The 16,605-nt window shown below is 33.8% G+C and overlaps 1 protein-coding gene across 4 annotated transcripts; it reads left to right on the top strand.

Annotated features, from left to right (window-relative positions):
* Nucleotides 1-266: 266 nt before the first annotated feature.
* On the top strand, nt 267-10,476 carry LOC125681596 (ubiquitin-associated domain-containing protein 1-like). Of its 4 annotated transcripts, none has more exons than XM_056153622.1 (11): nt 269-409; nt 511-620; nt 2,482-2,549; nt 2,728-2,838; nt 5,368-5,470; nt 7,424-7,535; nt 8,567-8,657; nt 9,352-9,483; nt 9,661-9,747; nt 9,862-10,000; nt 10,162-10,476. In XM_056153622.1, the coding sequence occupies exons 1-11, from the start codon at nt 369-371 to the stop codon at nt 10,281-10,283; spliced, it is 1,116 nt and encodes a 371-aa protein (XP_056009597.1). In that variant the 5' UTR covers nt 269-368; the 3' UTR covers nt 10,284-10,476. The 4 variants fall into 4 exon arrangements, with proteins under 4 accessions (XP_048777712.1, XP_056009597.1, XP_048777714.1 ...); XM_048921757.2 differs by having other exon boundaries at nt 2,725-2,838; XM_048921755.2 differs by having other exon boundaries at nt 267-620; nt 2,725-2,838.
* Nucleotides 10,477-16,605: the final 6,129 nt, after the last annotated feature.

Below are 16,605 nucleotides of genomic sequence, written 5' to 3'. Positions count from 1 at the left end.
AAACCATAGGCCTATTTAAGCTTTAAGAACGTCTCTTTCCCTCATGTTTGGGTAAGAGCTGCTCAGATGTCCAGAGTTGTTTTGGTTTTTTAACTATAAAACAGGCAAATGTCACAGTGTCAAAGTCAGACGAATTCGATCGCCGGGTGGTCAGATAGCTCAGTTGGTAGAGCACCTGACCAGAGATTCAGGGGGCCTGGGTTCCAATCCAGGTCTGGTCCGTTGAATTTTCTCCCGGCCTGTTACAAATACATCGGGATCAATATACCAAAAATAAATAAAACTACGCTTTAGTTCGAATGGTCTCAGTAAATATTTAAGTTAATAGATCCTGTGTTTGTTTTAACTTTATCTCCTCATAAATATGTATGTATCAGACTCCAGCATCTTTCCTCAAGCAGGACTCAGAGTACGGATAACTAGCATGAGTGGACAGGATTTCGTAACGGAATTGAAAACTGATATGAAGATAGATGAACTAAAGATAATTTCATTAAACTATTTTTCTAGTCCTGCAGAAAGTATGAAGAAATCCCTTTATCATCGAATTGTATCAGTGCGTACAGGAAAAGTCTTATCAGAGGAAAAAACTGTTTTTGAAGAAGGAATACAAAATAACGGTAAAGATGTCATTTTAGCTTAATTGATAAAAGTTACATGTGAATGAAAAGTTGTATTCTGGGACTTCTTCCATTTTATTGTATGTGTATTGTAATGTACATGGGTCAATTGTTAATTTATTGCTAATTTGTTGACGGAACTACCGTTAGAGTGAGCGCAGCTACATGTATATGAGCGTATCCAGAAATTTTCCCCGGCGAAGAGGGTTCCACCCCATGCATTTTGAGGGGTCTGACTGAAACTATGGACTAACGTGTACTATTTGACAAATGGAAGTGCATATGAACAAATATACTTATATTCTACTTAGGCCAGGGATGATTGATTCTGACTTTAGTTTATGGAATTAAAACATGTACAGGGTTTGACATTTACTTTCTTGAGTACTAGACCAGTCGGGCTACTTCAAATGATATTTACTAGACCTGACCTTACATCCACTATCCAGAGAAAAGAAACCCTGATGGTTTCTCCATATTTAAGTACTCAATTCAAATGACAAACGTACCTAATTGTCTCAAAAACATCTTTAGTCTTGTCATTCAATTTGATGCTTTTATTTTCAAACGCATTTACTGTTTCTTTAAATTCTACTCGGCACGGAAATTCTTTAGTCTTTTGTTAGAATAAAATGACCTTAACCGCTTTTTTAAAATTTCTTTTTCATAAGCCCTACTTTGTTTCTTCCCAACCTACTCCTTTTTTTTTCTCAGAACATCCTTCCTTGAGGACGAGAAGTCGAGACATTCCCGCACATGTGTCAACAACGAAAAATGGTTATAAGTTGAAAATAAGATATCTTATGGTTTAAAATAAAGTTTCTTGTTTATTTTTTCAACACGACCAGTCGGACTAGTAAATCGACATTTTACCCGACCGGACCTATCATTTAGTAGACTCGGTCGGTCGGACGTGCCTTAGTGTCAAACCCTGATGTATTATATAAAAAAAATGTTGTGAACTGTAAGAGAATAAGCATATCATTACAAGCATCCTCATGTAGTTTAGCATCAACTGTGTTCTAGTTCTACCTACGAAACCTTAGGATGGGTTATCGGGGGGAGGGGGGGGGGGAATTCAAATATACATGTACAATGTTTAAGTATTGAATAAGATACCTCAGTGAACATGACATGGGTCTTTGTTCTGCTGGCATATTTTTCAGGAAGCACTATTAATTGTGCATCATTGAATACTTCTGCAGCCAGCAGGGTAATTGTAGTCCATAACATCATGTTCTGACTCTGAAAAATTTTATTTACTTGTTTAAGGTACGCTTTGTTTACTTCTTGAATGTACACTTTATTTACTTCTTAAATGTACACTTTGTTTACATACTAAATGTACACTTTATTTACTTACTAAATGTACACTTTATTTACTTACTAAATATACATTTTATCTAGAATAGATATACACTTTATTTACTTCTTAAATGTATACTTTATTTACTTACTAAAGGTACACTTTATTTACTTACTAAATATACATTTTATCTAGATATACACTTTATTTACTTCTTAAATGTACACTTTATTTACTACTTTGGTTTCTACAGTACTACTTTAATATGGATTTCTCTCTCTAAATCTATAAGTTAAAATCGGAACAAATTAGGTGAAAATTACTATTTTCAAACATCAAGGAGTAAAGTGCAATGTTTAGGTGAGGGATGTGACACATGATCGAATCTCTTGTTTGATATTTTGGCGTTTCCTAAATAATGAGTGCATGGTATGAAATTCATGAGGAATTAGAATTCAGGCTTAGCAATTTGTCTGGATTCATAGTTTATCATTTATGATTGATAGTGCCCAGTGAAAATTTCAACTTCAGAAAATTTAATACTTGACATTTCAGATGAACTTTTGTTACTGAAGAAAAGAATGCCTGCCATGAACTTTGACACAAAAGATCGCACATCAAATGTAAGTGATGAATGTTGAGTGGAAAAAAAACTTTAATGAGATAGCTAATTTATTAGGTATCATGCAGAAATTAATTCATCTTTTCTTATTGGATTAAAAGTTCTGACAAAAAAATGATTCTTTGTTGATAGGAAGTTATACATGCATATGAAATTCAATTTGTCTTAAAATCCAGCAGAAGGATGACTCAAAAAAGGTTCCCACCGAAGACATCATCACCAAACTCACATCAACACTGCCAAAGGCTCAGACAGCCAAAACGGTCGAGCAGTCCTCAATTACTGTCGATGTAAGTTACTGTCGATGTTATACTTTCTGTACATGTTATAGTTACTGTAGATGTTATAGTTACTGTAGATGTTATAGTTATTGTAGATGTTATAGTTACTGTACATGTTATAGTTACTGTACATGTTATAGTTACTGTAGATGTTATAGTTACTGTAGATGTTATAGTTATTGTACATGTTATAGTTACTGTAGATGTTATAGTTACTGTACATGTTATAGTTACTGTAGATGTTATAGTTACTGTAGATGATATAGTTATTGTACATGTTATAGTTATTGTAGATGTTATAGTTACTGTAGATGTTATAGTTACTGTAGATGTTATAGTTACTGTAGATGTTATAGTTACTGTACATGTTATAGTTACTGTAGATGTTATAGTTACTGTAGATGATATAGTTATTGTACATGTTATAGTTACTGTAGATGTTATAGTTACTGTAGATGTTATAGTTACTGTAGATGTTATAGTTACTGTAGATGATATAGTTATTGTACATGTTATAGTTATTGTAGATGTTATAGTTACTGTACATGTTATAGTTACTGTAGATGTTATAGTTACTGTACATGTTATAGTTACTGTAGATGTTATAGTTACTGTACATGTTATAGTTACTGTAGATGTTATAGTTACTGTACATGTTATAGTTACTGTACATGTTATAGTTACTGTAGATGTTATAGTTACTGTACATGTTATAGTTACTGTACATGTTATAGTTACTGTAGATGTTATAGTTACTGTAGATGTTATAGTTACTGTACATGTTATAGTTACTGTAGATGTTATAGTTACTGTAGATGTTATAGTTATTGTACATGTTATAATTACTGTACATGTTATAGTTACTGTACATGTTATAGTTACTGTACATGTTATAGTTACTGTAGATGTTATAGTTACTGTACATGTTATAGTTACTGTAGATGTTATAGTTACTGTACATGTTATAGTTACTGTAGATGTTATAGTTACTGTAGATGTTATAGTTACTGTAGATGTTATAGTGACTGTAGATGATATAGTTATTGTACATGTTATAGTTATTGTACATGTTATAGTTACTGTAGATGTTATAGTTACTGTACATGTTATAGTTACTGTAGATGTTATAGTTACTGTACATGTTATAGTTACTGTACATGTTATAGTTATTGTACATGTTATAGTTACTGTACATGTTATAGTTATTGTACATGTTATAGTTATTGTAGATGTTATAGTTACTGTACATGTTATAGTTATTGTACATGTTATAGTTATTGTAGATGTTATAGTTACTGTAGATATTATAGTTATTGTACATGTCATAGTTACTGTACATGTTATAGTTACTGTAGATGTTATAGTTATTGTACATGTTATAGTTACTGTAGATGTTATAGTTACTGTACATGTTATAGTTACTGTACATGTTATAGTTATTGTACATGTTATAGTTACTGTACATGTTATAGTTACTGTAGATGTTATAGTTACTGTACATGTTATAGTTACTGTACATGTTATAGTTACTGTAGATGTTATAGTTACTGTAGATGTTATAGTTACTGTACATATTATAGTTACTGTACATGTTATAGTTACTGTAGATGTTATAGTTACTGTAGATGTTATAGTTACTGTAGATGTTATAGTTATTGTACATGTTATAGTTATTGTAGATGTTATAGTTACTGTACATGTTATAGTTACTGTAGATGTTATAGTTGTTGTAGATGTTATAGTTGTTGTAGATGTTATAGTTACTGTAGATGTTATAGTTACTGTACATGTTATAGTTACTGTACATGTTATAGTTACTGTAGATGTTATAGTTACTGTAGATGTTGTAGTTACTGTAGATATTAAATTGAAACTAAGTGTATATTTAGAAAAGCAGGTAACCCTTTAACAAAATTGAAAATTGTAAATTTCATGATCTAAGGGGTCAAATTGGTCATAGTGATTAAATTACTTTATCATCTGAGAGACTTCTTCAGTTTTGTTAATACTGTATGAAAACTATGCATATTTAGGAAAAGCAGAAAGGGGTGTACCAAAATTGTGAATTTTGCAATCCCGGAATCCTGACTCTAGAATGGGTCCAGGATAGACTTATTATTTTAGTTTTGATATAACATATGTTATACTATGTAAAGTATACAATGAATTATAGGGCAAAATCTAATTGAGAGTAAGAAGGGACTCAACTTTTCATTGAATGACCAAAAAATAGCATTCAAAATGTATGGATTTAGAAAATCACAATTTAATTTTGGAGCAATGCTGGAGAAATCAAATGCTATATTCACCTCAAAGGCACATGCAGTTGGAACGTTTTAATTTTTCTAGTTTGTTGGATCAGAAATCTTTGAAATTGTTCAATCATATTTCAAACTGGTATATCTAATACTTTCATATAGTGGTTTGTTATCATAGACAAGTATTATACATTCTGTCTTTTCATATATTTGAAATGAATTATGTACCCACATGTAAGCTTTGGAAGAAAACAATAACTTTTTAAAATGTATTTTTCAGTTCCAGACAGAGCTTAGAAAAATATTGATATCTTTGATAGAGGCTTCACAGAAAATCTTAGGTCTAAATCCAGAAGCCTCCAAAATATTCAATCAAGCTGAAGGTAAGTTTCATTATTTCACTATACAAAAGTAGGTCATAAGAAATTACTGATTTCCTTGAATTATCGTAAAATGACTAATTCCCAGTAAAGCTGTGCAATAGTTGATGACTAATTCCTCACTGACAGTGTCCTATGAAAGTGTTTGGTAGCAAAACTTTCTGTGAATCGTAATGGTCTTCACCTGCATGTAACATTGCAGTGGTGAATCCAGAAAATTTTTAAAAAGGAGGGGGGGGGGGGGCTCCAGTTTGTACCTTTTCCACCTACGAAAGGTGGGTGGATGGGTGGAAGACCCCAAAATGGCAAACGGTGATAACTTATAATTCATCCAATGGGGAGGGTTGCAGCAAATCCATTAATCCCTCCCCCCCCCCCCCTCTGGATCTGCCACTGCATAAAACATGTATGTTATGCCAAATGATGAATCCAAAATGATTGGATGTGATAATAGAACAGAACAATTTGAATTAGTATGTATAGTAAATAATATTAACACACGTTTACTAGAATGTGTAAACCATTGCGCGGTTTCAGTATAACGAAACAGTTTTAAAATGTGTGTTTGGGGGAAATGTTGCCACCTCTGAAGAAAATTAAGGGACTATGGATTTTTCTATTGCCTCATGTATCCATTCTATATTAGGTCACTCAGGTGACCTATTGCTACTGGTCTGTGTCTGTCATTGTAAGTATGTTAACAATTGAACATTTTAAACTTCTTCTCAATGAATACCATTCTAATTCTTTCCAAATTTGGTATGTAGCATCTTTGGGACAAAGTGGGCCTAAATTGTAAAATTTTAAGACTCCTTCACCCCTGGGGCCTAAGGGACAGCCACAGGGAAAAACAGCCAAAATTTTGAAAAATTCTTCTTTACAACCGTACATCTGTAAGAAAAACTAATCGGAAAGTCATGTAAAGCAGGAAGGCCTCTACCAAAATTGTATATTTCATGATCCCTGTGGTAGAGGTTCTGACTCCAGGGTGGAAACAAACTTTATATATATATAGTGTTTATATGTATGTGTATAACATTTAAATAACATCTTCTTTAATACTATTGATACTACATTGAAAGTAAATGGATATTTAGAAGAAACAGGTAGCCCTTTACCAAAACTGTAAATTTCATGATCCCAGGTGTAGGGGTTTTGGTATCAGGGTTAGGCCAAAATGGTCATAGTGATTAATTTTCTTTATCTTTTAAAAAACGTCTTCCTTAGTTTTGCTAATATTGTATAAAAACTAAATGCATATATAGGAAAAGCAGAAAGGGATATGCCAAAATTGTGAATTTGCAACCCCAGCTAGGGTTCTGACTCTAGGGTGGGCCCAAAATAGTCATATAGTGTTGATATAGCATATTGCATTATGTAAAGTCTCATCAGTATGGGAATCCCGTGGGGATCTGGGTTAGAATAGGTCCTCAGTACCCCTTGCTTGTCGTAGAAGGCAACTAATTGGAGTGGTCCTTCGGATGAGACCGCAAAAACCAAGGCCCCGTGTCACAGCAGGTGTGGCACGATAAAGATCCCTCCCTGCTCAAAGGCCATAAGCGCTGAGTATAGGCCGAAATTTTGCAGCCCTTCACCGGCAGTGAATATTCTCGAGAGGGACGTTAAACATTATTCAATCAATCATCAGTATGGGCACTTTTGGGGGCATTTCATTTGTTTTAAAACATATCTTGTTTTATATTACTGCTGAATATTAGAAATTAACTTGGGTATGCAGAGCAGAAAATTATTATAGTTTTTCAGCCCTTCGGGGCTAGTGATACTTTTAACTAATACTCAGGTGACCAATAAGGCCTGTGGGTTTGTTGAAGTGTATAATATACAGGTGGAAAGGCTTGGTAAGCTAATCAATACAATGGAAATACTTGTAATTTGATTATGCATTATTATCCACAGTGGAAAAGGGTCAAATATAAATTTAATAATTCATTACAGAAATGTTGAAAGAGCCAGTTCCAGAACAAGAGATAGACACCACGGCACTGAAACAACTGTGTGACATGGGATTCCCTGAAAACAGAGCCAGAAAAGCACTACTTCTCAATGAGTCTGTTAAATGTGTTTTACATCTTATAAAACAGAGCCAGAAAAGCACTGCTTCTCAATGAGTCTGTTTCATGTTTTACACCTTATAAAAACAGAGCCAGAAAAGCACTGCTTCTCAACGAGTCTGTTAAATGTTTTACATCTTATAAAAACAGAGCCAGAAAAGCACTGCTTCTCAACGAGTCTGTTAAATGTGTTACATCTTATAAAACAGAGCCAGAAAAGCACTGCTTCTCAACGAGTCTGTTAAATGTTTTACATCTTATAAAAACTGCCACATGCATATATATATATAAACAGAATTTAGAATAATTCCAGGATTACCTTGATCACTCTGAATGAGATGATGGCTTACTATATAAAAATACACTAAAACAATGGCAGAGTGTGGAAATGTACTCATCTGTCTGCATGCACTTGTTCTAAAGTAGGGGTACTGGGAAAAAATGCACAGGGCTCGAAATTAACATATACCTGTCAGTCTGTGACTGGTTAAAAGTCTGGCGGACTGACTGAAGTTTGTTTTAGTCAGTACGATGGGACTGGTCAATTTTCTTAAACATCATTTTGGAAAACATACTTATGGAATCTTAAACACACATTTGGCATTCCTCTGTAGATATCAGAAGATTGGTGCATATTGTAAAATAAATCTCACATAAGTGTTACAATATTGTATGAGGCTTATCAAGTTAAATTCTGATATCTTATTTTAATAACATTAACGAAATATATTAAATTATTTCTGAAAAACTTTGGTACACTGGTAAATTTTTCTGCAGACTGGTTGAAATTATACCCCATCAATCCGGCTGGACTGGTGACATAAAAAGTTAGTTTCAAGGCCTGATGCATTGATTAAATTTAACGATGTATCAGACATTGGGACATATTTTGTGAGTCACTGGTTTACAGCAATCATGCTGATCATGCTTATTCGCTTAAATTCTTGAGTTTCTTATCTCTTAAATTCTGTTCAAGAAGTTCTTTCTTTCATCAAGGAGATAAATAAAATAAGGCATTTGTTTTTAGCATGTCAGTGATGTCCTCTATGGAGTGGCTGATCCAGCATGAAGCTGATACAGATATTGATGAACCTCTCCCTGGGACCTCCATTACCAAGGTAGACTCCTAAGAAATAAATTTCACTTTTGAAAATGCATGAAATTATGAACTGCCAACACTTCACTCCGACATAATTGATGGAATGTGTGACATCTTCACTAGCCAAGGGTGGCACTCTATGGTGTTCACAGTTTTCACCTGAAAAGAGAAACACTGGAGCATCACACCTGGCTAGTGAAGATGGGTGTGTGAGTGCTTCATGAAAAGTAGCAGTTCATACCCTTTGTGTATTTTCAAAACTGAAATTTACTTTATATATTTTAATACATTCTACTTTCATTTCTGTCTCCCAGCCATTAAAATAGACGTACTATATTTATCAAGATTCATACATCCATTGTTCACAACTGCAGAGCATTCATGAGAAAATGGCTATCATTACAATTTGTAGAGATCATTGGAAATATAAATGTAGATGTATTAATATTCTTTTCAAATGATACAAATCGACACTGACAAATGCAGTCAGTTTGTTAGATGCAGAAAATCAATATGTATTGAAAATAATGACAAAGTCCATGATAACTTCAAAGCTTTATTCAACAGACTCTATTGCTACTTCATGTACACTGTATGTCATTTTAGGCCAGTATGCGTTTGTTCATTATTCATAACACTGACGAATGAAGGCTAAGTGAACAACACAAAAGTACTCAATTTGCCACAATTACTGTGTTTATTTTCTTGGGAAGGAGGAAGGTGCTGTTGGTGGGAAGGAGGAAAAAACTTCAATGAATACAACTAATGGGCATCAAACTACGAAGTTAAACATTTTACAGTCCCTCAGAGAATACCGCAGGCGGGAATTCAAGCCAAATCATAAGGTACACCAAGACAAAATGGACAATGGCGAGTCCTATAATTTAGAGTTCTGTTTAAAGGAAAACAGGGGTGAAAATAGCCCTGTATACAGCATGTGAATGTATTTTTTATCATTAAGTGTATATTTTGATGTTGAAATACTGCAGCTATTAGAGGCAACTTTTCTTTTTGATTGGTAGATGCTGCAAAACCTGGTTGAAATGGGGTTTGAAGAAAAAGATGTTTTAGATGCATTGCGTATCAGCAGAAACAATCAAAATGATGCAGTAAGTTATTCTTTAAACATATTTTGAATTCCTGGGTTTGATATAGACCTACATAGTTGTACCCTGACATGAACCGACTTAAATGAAGGTGTAATTGTTATGTATATATCTCAGTGTGATTGGTTGTTGGGTGACAGAAAAACACAACCTCAGGACCTAGACGATGGACTGGATACAAATGGTGCTGTTTATAAAGCCATCATGGCAAACCCACAGGTGCAATTAGGTCTCAACAACCCAAGATGTTTATTAGGTAAGTCATACTCTTATTTCAAATCAAATTAGTTGTGTCATTTCAAACTTTTTAAAACAGGAAATACGATAAAGTTTCATTTTAATTTGGCATGCAATATTCAGAAAGCGTTCTGTTGTTTCAAGAATTTGAGATTTATTTTTTTCCCCCTCCATTTTCAGCATTCTTACAGATGCTTGACAGTCCGCTTGCTGCACAGCAGTGGTTGTCGGACCCAGACACTGGCCCACTTTTAGTGCAGGTGTCCAGAATTTATCATGCAGAAAAGCATGCAGAGATGTAACTGAAAGTTCATTTGTGTCGAATGTGAAAATGCAACAGTAAATGTACAGTATGATAATACTCTTCATCTGTGATAATGTTTCTTAAAAAAGATTGATTTTAACTTTGTGCTATGTGCTAGATGTTGTGAATGTTTCTTAACCATTTCAATGTGAAATTTGCTATGCAGTATTGCAATAAATTATTCATCCTTAGAATAGTTATTTTCATTGATTTTCATAGACTGAAAATTGGTAGAACGTGAGTTTACAGTTTGTTATTATGGGACTTGATTAGAATGTTTTAGAATCTTTGAAATTTCAAGATGTTTTTGGCTCCCAAAATTGTTGAGTACAAAAAGGATAATAAGCGCACTCGGTAGGCATTTTCTCCTATATAAATATTGTTTCCTTGAATACGAAATTTTACCAATATCTTGTTATACAATCTCTCTTCTTCTTTTTCTTGGAATGAAAAATTTTGTGTAGTATGTATAAGGAAGACAAATTGCATATAATTTTGTGTACTTTAGAAACATGAAATGAATTGAACATATTTTTATTGATAGTTTTACATACATTTAAAAGTTTTAACGGACGTTGCTTCCCTTGTTTTAACACAGAGTGTGCTCTACAGTATCAGGAATAGAAGATTTATTGAAAATTCTAACCAACATTTTGGCAATCACTAATTTGAGGAATTTCAAGTAGAATATCCTGAAGCATTACTTCTTATATCAAGTGCTATGATTTATAGGTTAATAGGTACTGCATTGTTAATCATTTTGTATATTCTCTTCTGTTCTTACAAAGGTTCCCAACCTGTTTCTAAGTATAGTGAATTTCTAGCTCAGCAATTATTGTAAGACCTGTAACTGTTCTTGCAGCAAATAACTGAACATTTTCTATATCTACTTTTGTACACCCAGACCATATATTGAGTTGTGGTCTAAGATCAAAATGATGTATACAAATGGGATAGAATATCCCTTGAAACAGAAAATTTGAATTTTTTAAAGTAATCCAAGTTTTTTGTATGGAATGTGATCTGGACCCAGTTGACACCTGGTAGCAACAAGTAATTTTGTCCAGTGTGAAATGATAGGTTGATAGTGTACATGTATATGCGTTGGTTGCACATGTTTTCAGGCATATCTTATTGTGGTTTGGTTGTCAAAAATATTGATAAAAATTAATAATGAAGAATTGCTTATATACTATCTTATCTAAAGAAGACAATGACTAGTTAATATTTACATTGCACATACATTGTACTTTGTTACATCATGACCATACATTGCTTGTGAGAAAATCAAACAAGTGACAGATATAAACATGTATTATAAATGTAATCAGTGACTAAAATATTATTGTTCAATTATACTATTTTTTAAGTTATTCCTTAACTGGCAAATAATTACAATAAAAACAAAAGGCCCTAGGCCATATTGCTCACCCAAGTCACCTTGGACCATATCTTAAAGATTTTCCAAATATATTTGCATGTAAAACTTTGATCCCTGCTATGGCCCCAACCTACCCCCGGGGGCCATGATTTTTACAAAGTTGAATCTGCACTATGTCAAGAAGCTTTCATGTAAATGTAAACTTCTTAGGCCCAATGGTTCTTGAGAAGAATTTTAATGATTTTTTACTATATATTGGTATGTAAAACTTTGATCCCCTTTTGTGGCCCCACCCTACCCTAAAAGGAGGGGGGGGGCATGATTTAACAAACTTGAATCTACACTATGTTAGGAAGCTTTCTTGTAAATGTAAACTTTCCTGGCCCAGTGATTCTTGGGAAGAAGATTTTTAAAGGTTTTCCCTATATATCTGTATGTTAAACTTTGATCCCCTATTGTGACCCCATCCTACCCCAGGGGTCATGATTTTATCAAATTTGAATCTGCACTATGTCAGGAAGCTTTCATGAAAATTTCAGTTCCTCTGGCTCAGTGGTTCTTGAGGCGATTTTTAAATGGGTCCCACCCTATTTTTGCATTTTTGTTATTATCTCCCCTTTGAAAGGATCCTTTGTGCCAAGTTTGGTTGAAATTGGCCCAGTAGTTCTGGAGAAGAAGATGAAAATGTGAAAAGTTTACACTGAAGACGACAGACAACAGACAAATTTTGTTCAGGCCTGGAGGTTTTAAAACTTTTAACATATGCATACTCAAACCCAACCATGTTTATTTTGAGTACAACTCTGAGTACGCTTCCAAACATACTCGAAAAATCTTGAACATATATGTACAGTGGAGCCTCGGTAATCCGGACGCTTCACCTTCCGGACGATTTTTCTCGGGAACGGAATTTTTATACGTTATTTTGCATCACTTATCCGGAAATTCGCGTTCCGGATCCGGACGGTCACTTTTTACTAATCCGGACGGTAATTTTGTTTAGGGGAGGTCTGTGTCGGACAATTTTAGCAAGGCGTAAATTATAAAGAAAACAAGCCAAACTGTCTAATTGAAGCGATTACCTGTACCCTGTCAACACCTCCCTATAACTAGGTGGTGTGTTATGATGTCAATTAGATAGCACGTGCCGATCGAGACATTGTATTGCCAATTTTCGCACATAAGATCTTTATTGCGTGTAGTGTTGAATTTTGTATATAAATCTGTAGCATATTATTTTATACTCTTGGTCAATAGCCTAATAGTATTAATAAATTAAACATCATGCTGTAATGATAATTTTGTTAACTGCTAAATGTGCTACACATATCAGTTGTACTGATTCGTAAATTGATTATCGGCTTATGCAAATCTAAAGAGTGTAGATTATACTTCTAGATTCTGGATTTTATACTGTTGATTGGCTTGAAATATATATGTATGTTCATGCACACGTATACGTAGTAAGTTTTTAACGTTTACAATGTCACGCATGTAGAATGTACCTGTGTACGATTGATTCTTCTTACGATGTTGTAGAGCTTTATTGCTTTCAAATTTTTAAACTCTGGGTAGAAGTGAGAAAATTACCATTTTAAGGACAATGACAATTAAATTTTGTATGTACCCGTAATGTTAGTTTCACCCGAGTTTTGTTCCGTTATTATCGCATCATGAAAATAATAGGTGCGCGTAGCTAGATCAAAGCAGTAGTAGGTCTTGATATTACGAGCTTAAATGATTTGTGTTCTCCCGATATTGTCTTGGATAATTATAGAATAAGAAATATAAACTCTGGCAGATGGAATTTTAGCTAAAGAATGTTGTCAACTGACATGATAATCACGAAATTCTTATATCAACTTTGGACGATGAAGATTGTTTTAACAGACCGCCGAACCCGTGAATCGTGACAGATGGAAATTACCGGCCTCTTTAAGAAGTGAAAGTGTGATGAAATGTTTAAAGTGTAAATGATTATGTTAGTTACTAATGATTCATTTACTTATAGTTAAATAAAGTGCTTCATTATTTGTTTTAGTGCATACGGCACACATTTTTGTATATTTATTTGTAGGGCTCATATATATGTACAATATAAACACAGGCAAATGCACTGAACACGTATTAAATTTTAGTGTTTTGAAATACATGTACATGTTAACATCATCATAATTCATTTACTAATGCAAATTGTCAAATACATGCAATGATAGAATGTGTTTAATTCATTATGCATCAATAAAGTAGGCATATATTGGTTACTTATGTAAAGATAGAAAATATGCGATTCAATTATCCGGACGCTTCATTTATCCGGACGATTTTGCTGGGAACCAAAGTGTCCGGATTAACGAGGCTCCACTGTACTCCATTTGAGTATGAGAATAATTTTATACAAGTTTTATAATCTTCACATTGGAGTATGAGTACGATTTGAGTTTGAGTATGAAAACGTGCTCAGAAAAGTTTTATAACCTTCAGGCCAGAAAAGCTCACTTGAGACTTCGGCTCAGGTGAGCTAAAAAGTAAATTCTAACTCTTCTCTATATGGCAACATCATTTGAGGACCCACATTTGGTCTAGTACCCGATGCTTGCACTCGAGTACTAGGCTAGGACCGCAATGTGCTGCGCGCCCTCTGTAATCAGGGAGAAATTCTAACTCAAATATATTGTATATTCCCAGAGCAAAAACAGAATATTTTAGAAGATCTTTCAGCATTTCAGGGAGCACAATGTTGAATGCCTTGAGTGAAAATATAAGAAACTCAACAAGTGTTATGTGTTTTAAGAGAAATTATCTTAGAGATTATCACCGACACCATACTTTTTAAGCTCCATTTTGTTCCTATTTATCTTACATTCATAATTATTTCTTAAGATTATATGTATTCTACTTCTTTAAATCTGTGTTTATATTACTAATAGTTGTCTGTATGTATGTTATATGCAGGAACATATTGAACACTAGCGTTATCGCTAAATATGTCATCCTGGATAAATAAAGTCTTTATCATTATATATTATAAATAACTCACACAGCAGTATGAAAAATGGGCAAGTTGTAAAAGCCGAATGGAGGTAGTGACACAAACAAAATTCGCAATATCTCCGCTAGTACTTTAAATATTTTCATTCGGTAAAGTTTCCGCATATCTATGACACAGGGGCTATTAGAATATATAATATTATTTGAAATAAATTAAGAACATATATTCATAAACCTTGTCGGAATGGGCCGAACTCGAAAAAATACTAATCTAAACTGAGGGAATGGACTTGTTTTACTGGCAATATCTCCTAAATTACTCAAAGTATTTTCATTCGGTAAAGTTTCCATCCATCTACAGATGTATATTGAAAATACATTATGTCTTCGAAAAACTTTTTCATTACTTCTGGAGATCAAGAAGACAAAAAAAATATTTGCATGATTATGATGAAAATTGTAATTGTCAATTGCATAAATGAACAAGCATGGAGTTTTGTAATGAATATTCCTAAAGTACATATAGGACTTTGGACCCTATGATAAATTTCCAAATGACATATTAGATGTTTATGCAGTAATGAGTTTTAAAATTTCATACACACGAATTATGAGTTTTGTAAATTTTGGTGCGTGGTCATATGTGTGGCCGCGCCCACGAGCTTCACGTTTAATTAACCGAAAGTTTTAAAAACTCAACTGGTATTTTGACCTTTGATTAATTAGCATGTTATTGAATCATTCCCTATGTAGTAGAACTCGCGAAAATGAAAATCTTAAAACCAATATCCAAACAGGCCGTCCCCTTCGTTTTGACAATGTTCCTTTTCCGGTATTTTAACATGCAGGTTTGGTTTTCATATACAAAGTAAGAGGTATTGGATGACTGTCCCCTATTCTGTAGTAGTATTGAATGTAAGGTTGAACTGAGGAACTGAACATATGTAAATGAGAGAGAGAGAGAGAGAGAGAGAGAGAGAGATCCCCGTTCTACCCCATGATTTAAGAATTTAAGAAAATAATGGAAGAAAAATAATTCTTTTGAAATTCTTCACTATCATTTGATGAACAAACTCCCAAAGCTGGTCTGTGTAACTGTATACTCGTATTTATATGTGGGCTATTCAATGTAATTTAAATATTCCCAAGATGAATGTGAATTATTCAGCAAAGGCTTGGGGGACATATCTAAAAGTTAAATGATGAGAAATTAAGTCGTATAAAAGATTGCTAGGGTTCAATATTTCCACATATACATGTTACAGAAGTGCATGCATGGATCAGGAAATTTTAGGGAATGGATGGGTTGCGATCCAAGTTTGTACCAGTTTCTGCCAAAGAAGTGAGAAGGGGTTGATGACCCCAAAACGGAGAGAAGGAAAATGAACATTAAAAAAAATAAGACCAAAAAAAAAAACAACCCAAAAAACAAAGGTTGCAACCCTCGTAACCCCCTGTAGACCCACCAAGTGTTGCGTTAACAACAGTATATAATTTGAGCATGGAGGTAGGAATATTTATGACAATCAACTCTGATTATTAGCACAACACATGAACATGAAGCTCAAGTGACGAAGTATTATATACACCCTTCCTATTGTTTGTTTTAAAAATGTGCAGTCTTTGAATGTCACTTGAAAATTTTTACATGAAAACTGATATCGGATGACATAAAATTACGGAAGCTTTACCTCGCCCTAAGTAGCTGCTTGAATTTTTATCCGAAATTGATCATTTGATAATAAGTCGTGCACGCGAGATGTTACATGTGCGCATGCTGGCCAATTAACAAGCCCAGTATGGGCCACATCGCTCACCTGGGTCACATTGGTCCATATTTTAGTTTCTCCCTATATATTCGCCTGTAAAACTTTGATCCTCTGTTGTGGTCCCATCCTATCCCTAGGGGCCATGATTTTTACGAACTTAAATTTATCTGCACTATGTC

Source organism: Ostrea edulis, chromosome 2, assembly GCF_947568905.1.
Source record: "Ostrea edulis chromosome 2, xbOstEdul1.1, whole genome shotgun sequence".
NCBI lineage: Eukaryota > Metazoa > Mollusca > Bivalvia > Ostreida > Ostreidae > Ostrea > Ostrea edulis.
This window is presented reverse-complemented; position numbering and strand designations above follow the sequence as displayed.